The sequence below is a fragment of the Babylonia areolata genome, chromosome 7 (genome assembly GCF_041734735.1).
Source record: "Babylonia areolata isolate BAREFJ2019XMU chromosome 7, ASM4173473v1, whole genome shotgun sequence".
Classification (NCBI taxonomy): Eukaryota; Metazoa; Mollusca; class Gastropoda; order Neogastropoda; family Buccinidae; genus Babylonia; species Babylonia areolata.
The window spans coordinates 53110798-53130984 of record NC_134882.1 but is presented as its reverse complement, the minus strand read 5'-3'; the positions used below and the strand labels follow the sequence as shown (position 1 = coordinate 53130984).

General features: G+C 44.8%; 1 protein-coding gene across 4 annotated transcripts; it reads right to left on the bottom strand.

Annotated features, from left to right (window-relative positions):
* Positions 1-372: 372 nt before the first annotated feature.
* On the bottom strand, positions 373-17932 carry LOC143284310 (uncharacterized). Of its 4 annotated transcripts, none has more exons than XM_076591013.1 (4): positions 17835-17932; positions 16449-16713; positions 14786-14835; positions 373-3015 (listed from the first exon to the last, which is right to left on the bottom strand). In XM_076591013.1, the coding sequence occupies exons 2-4, from the start codon at positions 16564-16566 to the stop codon at positions 2767-2769; spliced, it is 417 nt and encodes a 138-aa protein (XP_076447128.1). In that variant the 5' UTR covers positions 16567-16713; positions 17835-17932; the 3' UTR covers positions 373-2766. The 4 variants fall into 4 exon arrangements, with proteins under 4 accessions (XP_076447128.1, XP_076447130.1, XP_076447129.1 ...); XM_076591015.1 differs by lacking the exon at positions 17835-17932 and adding an exon at positions 17684-17820; XM_076591014.1 differs by lacking the exon at positions 17835-17932 and adding an exon at positions 17684-17820 and having other exon boundaries at positions 16633-16713.
* Positions 17933-20187: the final 2255 nt, after the last annotated feature.

The following is a 20187-nucleotide window of genomic DNA, read 5'->3' as shown; positions in this document are numbered from 1 at the left end:
GTGTGTGTGTGTGTGTGTGTGTAGAGGATGAGGTATGTGTGTGTATGCATGTCTGTACTGTGGGAGCAACGGAATATTGGAACGTGCGGGTGTGCATATATGTAGCCGAGTACCAGAGTGGTATTATTATATTTATGAAAGGGTACAGTACAAAAGAATTAATAATTATGATGATTGTTTACTGAATTAAAGGATAGACAAGAATCCCCGCGCACAGGCCAGGAACATATAGAGGCCAGTCACAAAAGGGTTTTTCTATTGTTTTATTTACAATAGTTATAAGAGATAAAGAGGAGAAGAAGAGATAGAACAGTGCAAGCGTTATGGCGATGACACCAGCCGTTGTGGGAACACACACACACACACACACACACTGCTTGCGACACAGCAAGAGAGAGAGAGAGAGCAGCTCTGCTCAGATGACTGGTCAAGTGAAAAGTGACCAGCGATCACTCACTCCGTCTATTTATGCAAGTTAAGCGGACAGCAAAGACAATCGCGTGTGATGCGAAGCAGATTGGCTCAAATCAGGCCTAAATCTGATAAGAATTGTGTTTGTTTCTGGGTGTTCAGTGATAGATTTCTAAATGATTCCTGAACCGATCTATGTTGGATAGGTCGCAAAAGAAAGAGCTCAACGCCTACTTTCTGAGTATAAAATGAAGTGTTGATTATTTAAGATGAATTTATAGTCTTAATTTAAGTCACCTGAACGGATTAGTTTTAACGAGCTCATCGCGGAAAATTACAAACTGCGTTAAATTAGTTTAACACACGCAAACATAAATGGAATAGATTTAAAGATGGAATTGCTACAATTCTGCCAGTATATAATACTTGCAGTTTACTGATCTGACAAAAGAGATATTAATTAAATACGCTGCGTCAGAAGCACACATTAGAGCTCACCCAATCACATACGGCGACGCTGGTTATGGAGTGGTTGTGTGTCGAGAAGGACAAAATGAAGTAAGCTTAACGTCAATTGAAATCTTGACACTGACGAACGATTAGACTAAAATCAAATATGGTTCTAACTGATTAAAGTGTGTGTGTAAGCACAACAAATATAATATAACAGTGAACGATACCGAGACTTGATTTAATAGATGTTTAGAGAATAGGTTTAGAATAGGCTTTAGATTCGAACCAGGAATGACATCACACATTCTGCGCGAGTCATTGAAGACTGGCATGTTAGTTGTGAAAACAGCATCTGCTATAGCTCAGCTTTGAGCTTGTGCTGTGAGTAGTCACAGTAAGTAGCCAGTCTTATTGAGCACTTGGCCCCCCCATCTTTTGAAATCCATTGTCTGCGATGGTTAATTGAAAGTAATTCTTGTGAGCAGACATAGCTGAGCCTCAAACAAGAGTTTTTGAATCGGTAAAGGGAGATAATTTAGCTGATAACTGATAGCAAAGTGAAATTTGGAGTGACTGCAACATTCTTAGGAACATCACCCTTCTTCTATATTCAAAGTGGCATTAGCCAGGTTAAGTTAAGAGTTTGAACTTAGTCCAATGCATCCTCAATTAACTTTGAAGAGTTTGATATAGAGAAGGGGTCCCAATTAGGTGAATACACTATGAAGTTGGAAAGCATTCATTTGTGTGCCTATCAATCTATGTATCATATCACTGTCAGACGTACATGTAGAGTAGCGTACATGTATAACAGCATAGATTATAACATGAATTATTGTAGTATGTTCATGGACATACTTTGCATTGCTAAGACCTTGTGACAAGCTAGATCACAGGTTTTAGCAAAAAGAGAATTAAAAAAACAAAAACATAAAACATGAATTTTGCAGAAGTAGCTGAAATGAAAACGGATTTAAAGCATTAACAGGAATGACATGTTAAATAATATATATGCAGCACGGCTTCAGTTTGCTAAGATAAAACAACAACAACAACATGAGTATTGGCATCATGATTGTTCTTGCTGCAGTGTCACTGTTCTGGCTGCAAATTAAACTTCACCAGTCACATCACAGTCAGTGGTACTCTGGATATCAGTTGCAGAGACCTTCAGGGTGTAGGATCTGGTAATAGTGGAGGCGGCTCTGGTGCAGCCTGCAGGGTTGATGTCCTGGGTGTAGGTCTGGGCCTGACCAGCCACACACCACTGTCACTATCAGTGTCAGTGTCAGACACTCTGTCGCCCTGGTCGTGCAGTGGGACCGGGTGAGTCGGCGTGACAGCAGGTGGTGGTCGTTGTCTGGGCCTCTACGGTGTGAGGCTGAGTACAGGTGAGAGTGGCACCTGTGTGAACACATCATCAGGTGTGGTGCTGTGGTGCCTCCGTCTGCGTCGGCGTCTCCTACGTCGCTGGTTTGGAGTTGGAGTTGGTGTCAGCCCAGGTTGCCCAGTGTGTGTGTCAGTGACACACTGTTTGCTGACTGGAACTGCAGGCTGCTGGTCTGCATTCAGTCGCCTGGCGTTCTTCATGTAGCGCCACTTGTGGCGACACTGATCCTCCGTGTGACCGGGCCTCTCACACCAGACACAGTGTGGAGGGTGCGGGGCGCGGTCAGAGCACAGCGGTGAAGATGAAGCGCTGGTCCTGGAGGATGTGGACGGTGTGCTGGCGTAGGAGACTGCAGCTGACGTCGCAGGCTGGTGACCTCAGCTGTAAGTGTGGCCAGCTGAGACTGTAGGCGGGCAACAGTGGTGTTGTCAACGGCGGGGCAGGTGTTGTAGGTGTGGCTGTCCTCCCGCACCAATTGCTGGGCCTCCTTCTTTGCTGCCTCGAAGGTGGTGTCAGGGTGGTCGCGCCTGACATCGTGTCTGAGTACAGCTGGCTGAAGGAAGGCCTCTGGCGAAGGCGTCGCGGAGTATGGCTGCTGGCACCTGCATCACCCCATCTTCAGCCTTGTTGACCTTGGTCCATAGGTGCTGAAGATGGGACGCGTAGTCGGTCACCGTCTCCTTGGGCCGCTGCTGTCTGTTGAAGAATGCAGCAAGCAAGGGCTGTGGCATCTTGCTGCTCTCCCCAGTTCTCGTCAAGAACTGCAAGGATCTTGGCCACGTTAGTTGCTGTGAGTAGCCACAGTAAGTAGCTAGTCGCATTGAGCACTTGGCTACATCTATATATTTGTATATAATTATGTGTGTGTGGTTCGGGGTGGGCGTATGTGTGTGCGCTTGTACAAGAAAGTGTGTGTGTGTGTGTGTGTGTGTGTGTGTGTGTGTGTGTGTGTGTGTGCCGTGGAAGCTGTGATACGTAGCCTAGAAATGAGTGTGTGGCTAGAAATGACGGGGATGGGGGGGGGGGGGGGGGGGGTAATGTGTGTGTGTGTGTGTGTGTTGTGGCTCGTGTACGTGTACGTTTATTTGTATTTGTTTGTGCATTCATAGCTGTGAAACTGCATGTTTGTTGCATATCTGATATGTATGCGTGTGTATGTGCGAATGTGTGTTTGCGTGTTTTACTTGCTTATTTGCTAATTTAACATCATTATTGTCTTTTATTTTATTTTCATTTATTGTTATTATTATCTTATTATTTTATTACTTTTTTTTTTCTTTCTTTCTTTTTTTTTCATTTTCTTTTTTTTTTCTCAAGGCCTGACTAAGCGCGTTGGGTTGCACTGCTGGTTAGGCATCAGCTTGTAGCGTACATGGATTTGTCCGAACGCAGTGACGCCTCCTTGAGCGACTGATACTGATACTGATGCTTCCACACTGGACAATGAAAGGGTCAAGGGATGGAAACAAAGCAAGGAACAGCGTCACGAAATGAAGCCCCAGTCCATTCATAGGTGTGTTTGTTTTTTTCTCTACAGAATAGGACTTTATCAGAGAAACATCACCCATCCATTCACACACACACACACACACACACACACACACACACACACACAAAGTGGAGTGATGGCCTAGAGGTAACGCGTCCGCCTAGGAAGCGAGAGAATCTGAGGGCGCTGGTTCGAATCACGGCTCGGCCGCCGATATTTTCTCCCCCTCCACAAGACCTTGAGTGGTGGTCTGGACGCTAGTCATTCGGATGAGACGATAAACCGAGGTCCCGTGAGCAGCATGCACTTTGCGCACGTAAAAGAACCCACGGCAACAAAAGGGTTTGTTCCTGGCAAAATTCTGTAGAAAAATCCACTTCGATAGGAAAAACAAATCAAACTGCACGCAGGAAAAAATACCAAAAAAAATGGGTGGCGCTGTAGTGTGGCGACGCGCTCTCCCTGGGGAGAGCAGCCCGAATTTCACACAGAGAAGTCTGTTGTGATAAAAAAGAAATACAAATACAAAATACACACACACACACACACACACACACACACACACACACACACACACGACAGTGGGTCAGTGACACGTAAAGAACTGGTACTCTTCACAATTGTATGACAACGACAGCTGTGAGACTGACAACGACAGCTGTGAGACTGATCACTACTCATCGCACAACTGTGCTACTGGGTCACTGGCTGTGAGAGAGAGAGAGAGAGAGAGGGGGGGGGGGGGGAGGGGGGGGAGGGGGGGGGAGATGGACACACAGCAGACAAAGACGATGGCACAGAATGAAGGAGGTAGAGGGTTGGAGATGGGGAAGAGAACAAACGAACGAACGAACGAAATTTTGTATTTCATGATGGTAAGGGAATAAGCACAACTGCTTTTTTTTTCTTTCTTTTTTTTTCTTTTTTAACATCTGGCCTTCTGGGTGGAGTCTGAGGGGGGTGGGGTGGGGGAGTAAGGAAAATGCATGCACAAAAGCAAATTCTTCACACAAAAAAAGAAGAGGAAGAAAATAAAATTCTCCTGCTCCCTCATCCACCCACCCTTCCAACAAGAACAACAACAAAAAAGTGAACATGTACATCACATAATACATCAACAGCATATATGAATGGTACAATGACATGTACAAATAATACATTTATGGAGGAGAGACACTTTGACACTTTATTGTCATTACCTGCAAGGGTCTATTGACAAGGGGGGGGGGGATTTTTGTTTAACACAAGAATAGCAGAACACATTCTGCTCGATCCAGTAGTACCTCTCACATACCCTTTCACATTCTTTTTCAAAGTTCCTCAAATTTAAACAAATGAAATAAACACTTAGAAAATAAAATAAAAAGGAAAAAGGAATAATATAACCAAACTCAGCCACCCATTCTGTTGTGTTGTTATTTAATTTATCGGTATTTACTTATCATCAGAACACACACAAAACTAGATACTACACATTATTATTTTCCTCGTTATTACCGTTATTATTATCGTTAATAAGGTTATGTCTTAATGTGTATGGTTCTGCAATAAATTTCGCTATCGACTGTATTTTTACTTCATCATCAGACGATAAAGCAGCAACGAGATCATGTCTTTTAGCAATATCTAACTCAAAGAATGCACATTTGTTTTCTCAGTTCATCATATGACTTACACTGAAACAGGAAATGTATTTCATCATCAACTCTGAATGCACACAAAGGGCATGGCGATTCTGTGGATGTGTCTGCTTGAAACCATCTTTTGTTTGCTTTGAAGCCACATGTTCTCAGGCGAAATTTTGCCAAATTTAGTCTGTGCCATTTATTTGTTTTTACTGTGAGATATTTTTCCATCTGAAATATGCTTTTAAATGTGAAAAACCAACTATATTTGTCATTACTTTCCATATCTGAGTGCCAGTTCTGTTTAAAAGAACAAATTAGCCTGTCTTTAAATTCTGCTATAAATTGCTGTTCATTTCCTACATCCTGACACATCCACACATTTCCAAAACCATGTTCACATAAAACCTTTTTAACACTAAAAGCCCAGTTTTCTTTATCTAATTCCAATTGTAACAGCATCATATCGTAAGCCTGTCTACATAAACGTGATTGTGGAAGCTTCAGTAATTTAAACCAATATTTAATGCATTTCACAAATGTTTTTTTTTATGTACAAAGGGTATCTGCCTGTTTCACCATATAACATTGTGTTGGATGAATGAATAGGTACATTAAGGAAACGTTTTATTGCATATGTATGCACTTTCTCCATTTGTGAATTTATGGAGGAGAGAGAAAGTAAGAATGAAGGGAAGAAGAAGAAGACGAAAAGAAAAAGAGAGACTGGGTGAAGAAATAAAGAAACAGGTAGACCTGACAGAAGCAAAGACAGATAGACAAAGAGACATAAACGCTTTGATTATCAATAATCAATGAAATTGTGGTTTATATTAACATAAGAACGTGGAGCATGTTTATAGATTTTTCATGAGATATGCACGTATGTGGTTTATATTAACATAAGAACGTGGAGCATGTTTATAGATTTTTCATGAGATATGCACGTATGTGGTTTATATTAACATAAGAACGTGGAGCATGTTTATAGATTTTTCATGAGATATGCACGTATGCGTTTTTAAATACTGAGATACTTTGAACTGTGTTCACTTTTATACATGTTAACATATCATTCCATAAGCAACCCCCGAGAATGATAGACCGGACTTTAATAGATCAATTCTAGGAAACGGTACAGAAATCATGTGTTCATGATGTTGAGTATTAATAACAGATCTATTTTGAGGAGAAGGGAGAGTAAAACCAGACATAATTTCTTTAACAGACTTAATTCAAACAGAAAGGGTAAGGAGAGAGAGAGACTGAGAGAAAGAGAGAGTGACAGATACACACAGACAGACAGAGAGGGAGAGACAGACAGACATATACACAGAGAGTGACAGAGACAGAGAAACAGACAGACAGATCCGAATAATACGGACCATCTGTGCTTCCAATCTGATCAATACATGTTCACAGCGAAACAACAGCTGCGTCCCCCCCCCCCCCCCCCCCCCCCCCCCTTCTTTCTCTCTCTCCTTTTCCACTATTTGAATTAAGTCTGTTAATGTCCTAAAACAATATCATGGACGTTCGTGATTTTTCCCCCTTGTTTTTGTGTAAGGCTATCAAAGGCTGACAAATTGCTACTTCTTGAAATGAGTATAATCATGTTTGCTACTTCTTGAAATGAATATATTTATAGCATTGTCAAACACAGATATATCATTTGACATAAATAAACCCAATATTTCCAATGAACATTGCAAGCATACCAATCATCTTATAGTACATTATTAACTGGTCAGACGTGCATCAGCATCTTCACAGAAATGATATTCTAAAATTTTGAAATGTACTGAAACCCGGAGTAGGGATGTGGAGATGGAAGCTGAATCCAGAATGTGGTTTATAGGCATTTGGAAGGCTCTCCTGCAATCCAAAATAGAAAACTGCATCTAAACTAAAGTATCAAAAGGTGCATGGTGAATATCTGAATTGGCTGAATGAGCATGCATATAAAGCATGGACATATACATAATAAACTTACAAAACCAGAAGCACACATTTTTTGTTTGTACATTAATATAATATATATATATGGAACAGCAGTAGCAGTAGCAGTAGCTGCTACGCCGTAGCAGAAGCCTCAATTTGACCAGAAGCAACATCAACTTCAGCAGCTGCGACATGGAACAGGGCATGCATAGCAAGATATGGAAAAGTCTAAACAACACTGAAAGTAACGCAACACTTACAGACAGTTATAGCCTTCACCCACTTTTCCTTTCATTGGGGGCTTTTTTTGTTTGTTTGTTTTTGTGTTTTTGTTATTGTTGTTTTTGTTTGTTTTTTGCTTTTGCTGTTGTTGTGTTGTTTTTCGTTGTTGTTGTTTTGCTTTTTTTTTTTCCCGAAGGGGTTTTTGAAGGGGGGATGTCACTAACTAGATACAAAAACTACTAAGTTGACTTGAGTAAGTGTGTTCATTCTGTTACTGTTTACGTAAATATCCAGTACTAATAATGGTGGTTGTTAGGGACACTACAAATAAGAACTGTGTCATGGTCAAATGACCGGTTGTTGGGGGGTGGTGTGTGTGTGTGTGTGTGTGTGCGTGCGTGCGTGCGTGCGTGCGTGCGTACGTGCGTGCGTGCGTGCATATGTGTGTGTGTGTTTGCGTGTGTATGTGTGTGTGCGCGCGCGCGTGCGTGCGTGCATATGTGTGTGTGTTTGTGTGTGTGTGTGTGTGTGTGTGCGCGCGCGCGCGCATGTGTGTGTGTGTGTGTGTGTGTGATAAAAAGGAGGCGACAGACTCACAATTCTTAAACGGCGCATATTCGCCATCCATGACTGTCCGGCTTTGGAAAAGCTGAAGAGCAACAAACCAATCAAAGCGAGGAACATGTTTTGTTTGACGCTGGCTGCAACGTTTGACAAAGTTCAAGGCTATTGTCAAACCAACGATCGAAGACAGAGAAAAGGGAAAATGTCGGAACGACTGGTTACTGTTTTCTTAGTGGTCATGTTCTCGAACAAATTAACCAAAGACAACATTAAAAAATAATAATAATAATAAAAAAAATAAACTAAAAGCAGCCTCCAAACTAGTAACAGCCTGTGGTATGCGTTGAAAAGAAAATAAGAAAATAATTACAATCATTATGATCAAAGAAAGGAAGGATGTGGAAAAAACAAAGAAACCACCAGAAAAGAAAGAAAGAAAGAAAAGAGCACATAACGTTGGCCGGAACATGCCGCATCAACTTCCAATATTGGCCATAAGTACCGAGCCCTAATTTGTCTTTGTTGTTTCAAATTCCTGAGCGCAATGGAATTCATATCGTTGATTTCGCGAGCGTTGTCGTGCAGTTACTCATCCTGTTTCTCTGTGACATATTTGGACCAACTTTTTTTTCACATATTTGCGACACGAACAGGTTTTTTTTTTTAACAGAACTGTGGCCTTCTTTTCATGAACATTACGGCAAGTCTTATAAATACCTAAATGTTGGATCCTGATTTATATATGGAATGGTCGACTGAGCATGGGATATTTTCACTACATGTGTGTGTGTGCGAAGTATGGGATGTAATAATAAACACGGCTCCTCAATTCCAAAACGTCCGGGGGGGGTTGGCCTTCCGGGGGGAGCTTTCCCAGCGCACACATAACACCGCCTAAAGCCAAACAAACACGCGGGTGAAGGAACTATGACCTGGGTCAAGGTTGTGAGCAGCTGTCGGTCGATGACCTTGAAGGGGGGTCAGAGAGCTACTCATATCAACGAACGTTGTTTTGTCTCTGACACCGCTCCAGGCTAAATACAGGGGAAAGGTTGAAGGACTGGAAGAACCTGTCGGGATGTGCTGTGAGTGGAGTACCATCTGTGTGTGTGTGTGTGTGTGTGTGTGAGTGAGTGAGTGAGTGTGTGTGTGTGTGTGTGTGTGTGTGTGTGCGCGCGCGCGCGATTCTGTCACGCTCGTATCAACGATAATCCTTTCAGTCGTCTACATTTTGAATATACTATGCACGCGCGCCTTTGTCAGAGTGGTTGGACACTGGGGTGCGTGTGCATGCGTCAGGATCCTAGCCTCCGTCACAGCACACAGCACGACATACATCACAGAATACGTCAAGAAATAAATAAACTGGTGGAACCAGCGACGCTTTTCTATCTAAGGGTGTGGAGATTTCTAGACTACGGAACTGAACTGATACAGCTGAAGATTGGTTTTCCTGATCACCTCCTTCAGTTGACTATGAAGCTATTGGTTGATAAGCTCCTTTCCCTTCCTCTGGGAGTGAAACACTAAACATGGCTGCTGACCCTTAAAACTGTCCACTGACAAAACGGACAATGACTGAGTCAATCAGTGTAACATTCTGTTTAAAATCGTGTTGCTACGGTTTTCAAACCTCATACATAAGTTTAATACTGACAGATGCAATTTCAAAAATCAATAAAATATTTTGTATACGTGCACATACCAACAGTAGGCAGACTGTCCGTTTTGCTACATAGAAAGGACAGTTCGTACAAAGGAATAAGGGATGAAAAACAACTACAAGAGATTGATGAACAACCCCCCTCCACCCTCCCTACCAGTCTTTCTAATCAACACTCCCCTCCACCCCCATCGCTATACCAGTCTTTCTGATCAACACTCCCCCACCACCCTCCCTACCAGTCTTTCTGATCAACACTCCCCCACCACCCTCCCTACCAGTCCTTCTGATCAACACTCCCCTTCACCCTCCCTACCAGTCTTTCTGATCAACACTCCCCCACCACCCTCCCTACCAGTCTTTCTGATCAAAACCCCCCACCACCCTCCCTACCAGTGTTTCTGATCAACACTCCCCCTCCACCCTCCCTACCAGTCTTTCTGATCAAAACCCCCCTCCACCCTCCCTACCAGTGTTTCTGATCAACACTCCCCCTCCACCCTCCCTACCAGTCTTTCTGATCAATACCACCCACCACCCTCCCTACCAGTCTTTCTGATCAACACTCCCCCACCACCCTCCCTACCAGTGTTTCTGATCAACACTCCCCCTCCACCCTCCACACCAGTCTTTCTGATCAACACTCCCCCTCCACCCTCCCTATCAGTCTTTCTTATCAACACTCCCCTCCACCAGTCTTTCTGGTCAACACTCCCCCCCCTCCACCCTCCCTATCAGTGTTTCTGGTCAACACTCCCCCTCCACCCTCCCTATCAGTGTTTCTGGTCAACACTCCCCCTCCACCCTCCCTACCAGTCTTTCTGATCAACACTCCCCTCCACCAGTCTTTCTGGTCAACACTCCCCCCCCCCCTCCACCCTCCCTATCAGTGTTTCTGGTCAACACTCCCCCTCCACCCTCCCTACCAGCCTTTCTGATCAACGCTCCTCTCCACCAGTCTTTCTCAGTGGTCAACACTCCCCACCACCACCACCCAACACCTCCCCCACACACCCTGCCAAGGTCTCCCTGCTCCCCCGCCTTCCTATCCCGCAGAAGATACAGTGCTGAAATTTCATCCAAAGAATCCCACTTTCATCGCTCTCGTTTGCCGAAATGAAAGTTTCGTTCAAAAACACACAACTTGGTGAGGATTTCTGTTGACTGATGGAATACAGGAAACTGAAAATACAAGACAGATGGCAAAGGCAAAATAAGTGTTAGAATGTCCAATTTCAGCATCCTAAATTATTGCACCCGCTGGTTACATGTCGACTGTTTGTGTGACGAAAACCATAACTGAAAAGCATGATGGTGGCACGTTAGTTCAGTGACTGAATCTGCATCAAAATGGAGTCAAATAACGTATAAAAAAAAGAAAAAGAAAAAAAGAGTTGAAATCCACTGAAAATGGGTCACAACATCTACTAATGGTAATATCGTTTAATACATGGACATAAATTGCCAGTAAAATGGGCAATAATTTAGGATGCTGAAATTAGACTTCACCGACAAAACCGCAAATCAGTGTGAAAGCCCTGTTTTGCGAGTAGTCGCGGCAAAAAACAACAACAAAAAATCAAAAAAACGTAGGCGTATCGTGCGATGCTGTATAATAACCAGTTTAAAGAAATGAGAAATGTCAACCAGCTAGGTTGTATGGCCTCCCATCGTCGTCAGAAGTGCCAAACAGTTTGTCTTGTCCAGCCAGCTGTGCTCAGCTTTGTTGTATGGCCTCACAGCGCCGTCAGAAGTGTCAAATAGTTTGTCTTGTCCAGCCAGCTGTGCTCAGCTTTGTTGTATGGCCTCACAGCGCCGTCAGAAGTGTCAAATAGTTTGTCTTGTCCAGCCAGCTTTGCTGCCTCTCTGGCTTCCCCTGTCTGCTTCTGTCTTGCAGTCAGAAAGGCTGGTATGGAGGGTGGAGGGGGAGTGTTGATCAGAAAGGCTGGTATGGAGGGTGGAGGGGGAGTGTTGATCAGAAAGGCTGGTATGGAGGGTGGAGGGGGAGTGTTGATCAGAATGACTGGTGGAGGGGAGTGTTGATCAGAAAGGCTGGTATGGAGGGTGGAGGGGGAGTGTTGATCAGAAAGACTGGTAGGGAGGGTGGAGGGGGAGTGTTGATCAGAAAGACTGGTAGGGAGGGTGGAGGGGGAGTGTTGATCAGAAAGACTGGTAGGGAGGGTGGAGGGGGAGTGTTGATCAGAAAGACTGGTATGGAGGGTGGAGGGGGAGTGTTGATCAGAAAGACTGGTGGAGGGGGGTGTTGATCAGAAAGACTGGTAGGGAGGGTGTGTGTGGGGTGGGTGGGGGGTGTGGGAGGGATCGGAAAGACTGGTAGGGAGGGTGGAGTGGGAGTGTTGACCAGAAAGACTGGTGGAGGGGAGTACTGATCAGAAAGATTGGTAGGGAGGGAGGAGTGCTGATCAGAAAGACTGGTAGGGAGGGTGGTGGGGGAGTGTTGATCAGAAAGACTGGAAGGGGGTGGTGGGTGGTATTGATCAGAAAGACTGGTAGAGCGATGGGGGTTGAGGGGAGTGTTGATCAGGAAGACTGGTAGGGAGGGTGGAGGGGGAGTGTTGATCAGAAAGACTGGTAGGGAGGGTGGAGGGGGAGTGTTGATCAGAAAGACTGGTGGAGGGGGGTGTTGATCAGAAAGACTGGTAGGGAGGGTGGAGGGGGAGTGTTGATCAGAAAGATTGGTGGAGGGGGAGTGTTGATCAGAAAGACTGGTAGGGAGGGTGGAGGGGGAGTGTTGATCAGAAAGACTGGTGGAGGGGGAGTGTTGATCAGAAAGACTGGTAGGGAGGGTGGAGGGGGAGTGTTGATCAGAAAGACTGGTGGAGGGGGGTGTTGATCAGAAAGACTGGTAGGGAGGGTGGAGGGGGAGTGTTGATCAGAAAGACTTGTGGAGGGGGAGTGTTGATCAGAAAGACTGGTATGGAGGGTGGAGAGGGAGTGTTGATCAGAAAGACTGGTGGAGGGGGAGTGTTGATCAGAAAGACTGGTAGGGAGGGTGGAGGGGGAGTGTTGATCAGAAAGACTGGTGGAGGGGGGTGTTGATCAGAAAGACTGGTAGGGAGGGTGGAGGGGGAGTGTTGATCAGAAAGACTGGTGGAGGGGGGTGTTGATCAGAAAGACTGGTAGGGAGGGTGGAGGGGGAGTGTTGACCAGAAAGACTGGCGGAGGGGGAGTGTTGATCAGAAAGACTGGTAGGGAGGGTGGAGGGGGAGTGTTGATCAGAAAGACTGGCAGTGAGGGTGGAGGGGGAGTGTTGATCAGAAAGATTGGAAGGGGGCGGAGGGGGAGTGTTGATCAGAAAGACTGATAGTGGATGGAGGGGTGGAGGGGAATATTGATCAGAAAGACAGGTAGGGAGGGTGGATGGGAGGGGGGGTGTTGATCAGAAAGACTGGTAGGGAGGGGGAGTGTTGATCAGAAAGATTGATAGGAAGGGTGGAGGGGGAGTGTTGATCAGAAAGATTGGTAGGGACTGGAGGGGGAGCGTTTATCAGAAAGATTGGCAGGGACTGGAGGGGGAGCGTTGATCAGAAAGACTGGTAGGGACTGGAGGGGGAGCGTTGATCAGAAAGACTGGTAGGGACTGGAGGGGGAGCGTTGATCAGAAAGATTGGCAGGGACTGGAGGGGGGGGGGTGTTGATCAGAAAGACTGATAGGGGATGGGGGGGGGGGGAGTGTTGATCAGAAAGACTGGTGTGGAGGGGGGAGGGTGTTGATCAGAAAGACTGGTATGGAGAGTGGAGGGGGAGTGTTGAGCAGAAAGACTGGTAGGGGGTGGGGGGGGGGGGGGGGGGACAAGTTTGTTCAAAGAAGAAGTACTGAGATGGAGGAGGATTAACGTAGGAAGGCAGGAATGAGGGGAAAAAAGAAAAAGAAAAAGAAAACAAGGAAAGAAAAGGAAGCAAGAAAGGAAAAGAAAAAAAAAGAATGCCACATCGGAAACAATACCAAAACACTTCATTAGGAAATATGTCAAACAGACCAACCAAAAACATCTCTTCCCCAAACACAAAGCACATGAGTATGTAAAGAAATTATAACACTTCAATACTCTGATTTCCAGTCGTATTTCGGCCTTTCGTAAAGGAACACATCAGTCCGCGGATACAAAATGCGGGATGTGGACATCAAGCAACTATCCATACACGTGTTAAGGAATATTTTACGAAACATATCACAGAATATCGTGACATTCATCCTGAATGATTCACTGACACCAGACCAAAAGCAAATCAACTGACACACCAGTATATGAGCAAACACACGTGACGACGTGCTGAAGAACAGCATGCCGATGTTCAGTTGGACAGTCTCGGTTTCAGTTTCTCAAGGAGGCGTCACTGGCTGCGTTCGGACAAATCCATATACGCTACACCACATCTGCTAAGCAGATGCCTGACAGCAGCATAACCCAACGCGCTTGTCGGGCCTTGTTTGCATGCTTATGTATTTGTGTACCTTTCAGAATGGATTTCTTTTTACAGAATTTTGCCAGAGGACAACACTTCTCGTTGCCATGGGTTCTTTTTCAGTGCGCCAAGTGCGTGCTGCACACAAGGACCTCGGTTTATCGTCTCATCCGAAAGACTAAACGCTCAGTTTGATTTTCCAGTCAAACTTGGGAGAAAGGGCGAGAGCAGGATTCGAACCCACACCCTCACGGACTCGCTGTATGAGCGTTTCAACCATTCTGCCATCTTCCTCCTTAACTGGACAACAACGGCCAGCATATCCCCCGTCTGTGGCAGTGTGTGCGCTCACCAGCATAGTATGTCTGTGGCAGTGTGTGCGCTCACCAGCATAGTATGTCTGTGTCAGTGTGTGCGCTCACCAGCATAGTATGTCTGTGTCAGTGTGTGCGCTCACCAGCATAGTATGTCTGTGTCAGTGTGTGCGCTCACCAGCATAGTATGTCTGTGTCAGTGTGTGTGTGCTCACCAGCATAGTATGTCTGTGTCAGTGTGTGCGCTCACCAGCATAGTATGTCTGTGTCAGTGTGTGTGCTCACCAGCAATGGTTCTCCCAGTTTTTGGAGAATTAGGAAGATTCCCAATTGGCCTTTAAAAAAAAAAAAAAAAAAAAAAAAAAAGTCAAGTTATTGGCTATTGGATACACATACTAGAGCTTCCTCAAAATTCACTTGTATACACAACATATAAGTGCATGCATCGTCAAACAAACAAAAATCTTCACTGGCTACTTTTCATAAGAAATGTATTAACTAGCACTGGATTGGATCATGCTTGGAAAAAGTTCAGTCTTTGTGCTAAAAGATTAAAGTATGCTACGTCCAAGAAGCTGGAAAATCAATATGTAAAATTTTGGAACCAGAAGCGGTTCATCTAAATTAGAATTTCACAAGAACGCTGTGACAAATTATAAAACTGAACCATATTTGAAAATACAGAAATATACAACACAGAAAAACACTATGTTACGAATCAGCGCCCATGACTTGCAAATTGAACAGGAAAGGTATAATAATAATAATAATAATAATAATAAAACCACATATCGAAAGAGCAAAGACTGTGTGATACCTGTAACAGTCTAGAAAACGAGATACACCTTTCAGACAATTGAGTAGAATACAATATTTATAGAAACAGATTCCTGATCGATATATGTCGTCCAAATGCCAAGCCTCGTGAATCAACCCAACTGAAAGAATTTCAGCCAAGGCTGGCGAAATTTGTTTATGAATGTTTCTTTTCTTAATATTATGCTCATGTCTATGTTTTATTGTGTCTCTTATTCACCTTCAGGTCTTTGGACAATAAAATATTCTATTCTATTCTATTCTATTCTATTCTACCGTCTGTGTCAATGTGAATGTGTGTGCTCATCAGCATATCGTCTGTGTCAATGTGTGCGCTTCACCAGCATAGTATGTCTGTGTTAGTGTGTGTGCTCACCAGCATAGTATGTCTGTGTCAGTGTGCACTGTGCTCACCAGCATAGTATGTCTGTGTCAGTGTGTACTGTGCTCACCAGCATAGTATGTCTGTGTCAGTGTGCACTGTGCTCACCAGCATAGTATGTCTGTGTCAGTGTCTGTGCTCACCAGCATAGTATGTCTGTGTCAGTGTGTACTGTGCTCACCAGCATAGTATGTCTGTGTCAGTGTGCACTGTGCTCACCAGCATAGTATGTCTGTGTCAGTGTGTACTGTGCTCACCAGCATAGTATGGCTGTGTCAGTGTGTACTGTGCTCACCAGCATAGTAATTAGTATGTCTGTGTCAGTGTGCACTGTGCTCACCAGCATAGTATGTCTGTGTCAGTGTCTGTGCTCACCAGCATAGTATGGCTGTGTCAGTGTCTGTGCTCACCAGCATAGTATGGCTGTGTAAGTGTGTACTGTGCTCACCAGCATAGTAATTAGTATGTCTGTGTCAGTGTGTGTGCTTTGCTCACTAGCATACCGTCTGTGTCAGTGTGTGTGTGTGTGTGTGTGTGTGTGTGTTCACCAGCATAGTATGTCTGTGTAAGTGTCTACTGTGCTCACCAGCATAGTAATTAGTATGTCTGTGTCAGTGCGTGTGCTTTGCTCACCAGCATACCGACTGTGTCAGTGTGTGTCAGTGTGCTCACCAGCACAGTATGTCTGTCAGTGTGCACTGTGCTCACCAGCATAGTAATTATGTCTGTGTCAGTGTGCACTGTGCTCACCAGCATAGTAGGTGTCAGTGTGCACTGTGCGGCTCACCAGCATACCGTCTGTGTCAGCGTGTACTTTGCTCACCGCCCACAGGACTTTCTGGCGAGGGCACAGCGTCGTGGGAAACATCCATGTTGCTACCCGGGACTATGACTATCACCAATCATTATTTCTGTTGGACTTTGAGCCACTTACTAAAAAAATGCTTGATCTCTCTCTTTACTTGTCCAGTCCTCCGGGGGTTGGGAGGGAAATTGACAACAATCTCTTCACCAACTGAAAACGAAAGGCACAGCACTAAATGTCAAACACAGTCATTATACTACCAGTAAGCCAGCAGTGCCTCTACAACAGACAACTACAGTTATAGAATTATGTCCGACTGTGATCACAGCTACAGTAAGGCAACACTGTTCAGATCAACTGTTCCTTTGCTTCCCACATGCGAATCCAAAACCGCCATGGTGCTTGTCAAGTTTCAAGTTTTAATTATCCTTTCACTCCTATTGGAGCATGGAGGATTACTGCAAAATAATCTTTTCGTGCCCAGAACAAACATTTCCATATACACAACAATGTCACACAAAAGCTGAGAAAACACAAATGTCTTTTAACTCCAAAATTATAACTAGGCAACATTTGCAAATCTAATCATCTTACTTACAGCTAAACTGACTGTTTTGCCTCCTTTGAGCATATTACAAAAATTAAAAACCGATTTTGGAGACAAATATTTTTTTCAGGAACACATCTATTTCGTAACTGATCATAATTGGGACATTCCATTAGAAAATGAAACTCCTCCCCAATCATGTTACAAACCTTACAAAGTCGAAACTCTCGTGGTATGCCTTTGTGTCTCCCTGTTTCTATTTCCAGCTTATAATCACTACTTCAAAATCTGAAGAAGCTGATAACGTAATTATCAGGCATTTGACATATATTTTTCTCTACCAAACTCACTTTTGAAATTTCGATAAAACAAACATTTACTACGCGTTGTTGCGCACACGAGGTGCCATAAGGATGAGAAAACGAATAAGAAATCAAAGGTAATTCATTTGTTCTAAGCCCTGTTTAATCCAGTAATCCAGCCACATATTATATGCATTTATTCATTTGCCTATTTGTGTCTTTATCTTAGGAATACGTACAACTACTTTTTTTTTCCTTTTTTTTTTCACTCTTCAGTCTTCAGTTGAATTCGGAAACACATCGAAACTAAAACAAGGCGAGAATAACCTACTTTTCATCAAGACTGGCCTTTTGTGACAGCATCCCATTCACATAACATGACATGGGCGGTTTTTACTGGGATTTCACTTCAAAACCTGCGCACTGACACAGTAGAATCGCTTATCACCGTGCGACAGACTGAAAAAGGAAAATCAACTGACCGGCTTGGCAGCCCTTTGCAAGGTTCCCTGCAGATGCAGTCTGAGACAGTCATACAGGTCGTTGTTAAACTCTGAAGCCTTTTCTCCACCAACCTGACACACCAAAGCTGTGGTGGGTTTTTTTTCTTCTTGTTTGTTTTTCGTTTGTTTGTTTCAGTGTGTGTTTTTATAGGAAAATTTATTGATATCAATGTTTCTGTGATTTCATAAGGTGGGATGGAGGTGGGATGGAGGGAGGAGTGGGGGTGGGGGGCGCAGAGAGGAAGGGTAAACGGGGTGGGGGGGGGGGGGGCGCAGAGAGGAAGGGTAAACGGGGTGGGGGGGGGGGCGCAGAGAGGAGGGGTAAACATCTTTATAACTTGTTCTTTGATGAGATCGTCATGTGTGTTCCACTACAAGTGTAGGTGTCCCTTAAACGTCAGTGACAATGTGGGGGAGGGGGCCGGGAGGTGGAGGGGGGGGGGGCAGGGAAGGGTGTGGGAAAGGGGTGAACAGTCCGTTGTCATTACCTTCCAACCCCTCACCCCCAGCCCCCACCCCCACACTTCTCTTCCTCGTCTGCAACTCCCCCTCCTCCACACACACACCCGCACACCCCGTCGGTGCCCCCCCTACCCCTGCTGACTTGCTCGTGGAGTGTTGGAAAAGTCCCAAGGCCACAAAGATAATTGTCTTCGTGCACCCTCCCCTCCCTCCACCCCTCCCCAACACGCCTTTCTTCTCGCATGTCGTCCACGAAGTCGGTGATGTCTGTCAGTGCTTTCTGAGCACGCACGCGCACGCACGCACGCACGCACGCACACACGCATGCGCGCGCGCACACACACACATGCACACACGCGCGCGCGCACAAACATACACGGCCGAAGCGGAAACCCACACCCACGCACTCAAGTACGATTGCGATCGTTCCTGTGCTGACAAGCTTGGAGGTCTTTTCCATCCTCCATATATAATATGGACAGACAGGCGCGCACGCACGCGCGCGAGCACACACACACACACACACACACACACACACACACACACAGTATAAAAAAAAAAAATTTAAAACCTATTTCGTAAAAGTGCGACACTGGTCCAGTTTTTATGGCGCCTCTCTGTGTTTCTCTCCCACATTCAAAGCTCCAGATCAGGTGACACTCTGCACAGACGGCCTAATGCTCGATGATCAATAAGCGAGGGAAGGGGTGTGGGGGGTCTTGTGTTACCCAGTGCAGCCTTCAGATCGCGGCGTGTGTCCGACCCTGAAACAGTACATCAGTCTTTGTAGCATGCTGACATATTGCTGGCCTTCCAAACAGCACACCAGTCTTTGTAGCATGCTGACATATTGCTGGCCTTCCAAACAGCACACCAGTCTTTGTAGCATGCTGACATATTGCTGGCCTTCCAAACAGCACACCAGTCTTTGTAGCATGCTGACACATTGCTGGCCTTCCAAACAGCACACCAGTCTTTGTAGCATGCTGACACATTGCTGGCCTTCCAAACAGCACACCAGTCTTTGTAGCATGCTGACATATTGCTGGCCTTCCAAACAGCACACCAGTCTTTGTAGCATGCTGACACATTGCTGGCCTTCCAAACAGCACACCAGTCTTTGTAGCATGCTGACATATTGCTGGCCTTCCAAACAGCACACCAGTCTTTGTAGCATGCTGACACATTGCTGGCCTTCCAAACAGCACACCAGTCTATCATGCAGCATGCTGACACATTGCTGGCCCCCTTGTCCAAATCTACTGCATGTTTTCTGCATCCATTCTGTGCCTGTTAATCAGCATGTTGAATCAAGAGACCCGATGTGACAAACTGGAAAGTAGTGTTCGAACACGTACTGCCTTTGTTTTATGCCTTCTAAATGCACCAATTTTTAGCAAATGTGGTGACGAAGTGTTAAACAAAAGTCACACTAAGTCAGTGGCTCTGAAACAGTTTTGTTGTTGTTGTTGTTTTTCGTCAGTCTTCAGTCGTAAAATATGGTTATAGATGTTTAGAAAAAGGATGAACAAAATCTTACAACAGTTACCATCACTTCGAGAGTCAGTATCGGCCCGGGCAAACCATGTTGATGTGTAAAATATTCTGGATGAGTCGCGTACCAAAACAATTTTAAACCAAACATCTGAATAAAGAACAGTTCCGTTTCAGTCGTTTCTATTCATCAGGCAAAATGGGAGGAAATGCACGAACACGAAAACAAAAACAAAAACAAAACAAAAATACTCTTGACCCAAAACTTCCACCATACAACAACTGCTCGCCAAAAGTCCTCTTCAAACCTAATAGGGGTGACAGCCTCTCCCGACCAGTCGAAATAAAAGGCAAAACGATTTAGAACAACAGTACA

Excerpts from the sequence above, each read along its gene's own strand:
- LOC143284310 (XM_076591013.1), bottom strand. The coding sequence starts at position 16,566 with ATGTTTCCCACGACGCTGTGCCCTCGCCAGAAAGTCCTGTGGGCGGTG. Across the intron at positions 14,836-16,448 it reads CACTGACACCTACTATGCTG|GCCAATTGGGAATCTTCCTA; the intron begins GTGAGCACAGTG and ends TTTTTTTTAAAG. Across the intron at positions 3,016-14,785 it reads AACTGGGAGAACCATTGCTG|TTCTTGACGAGAACTGGGGA; the intron begins GTGAGCACACAC and ends AGATCCTTGCAG.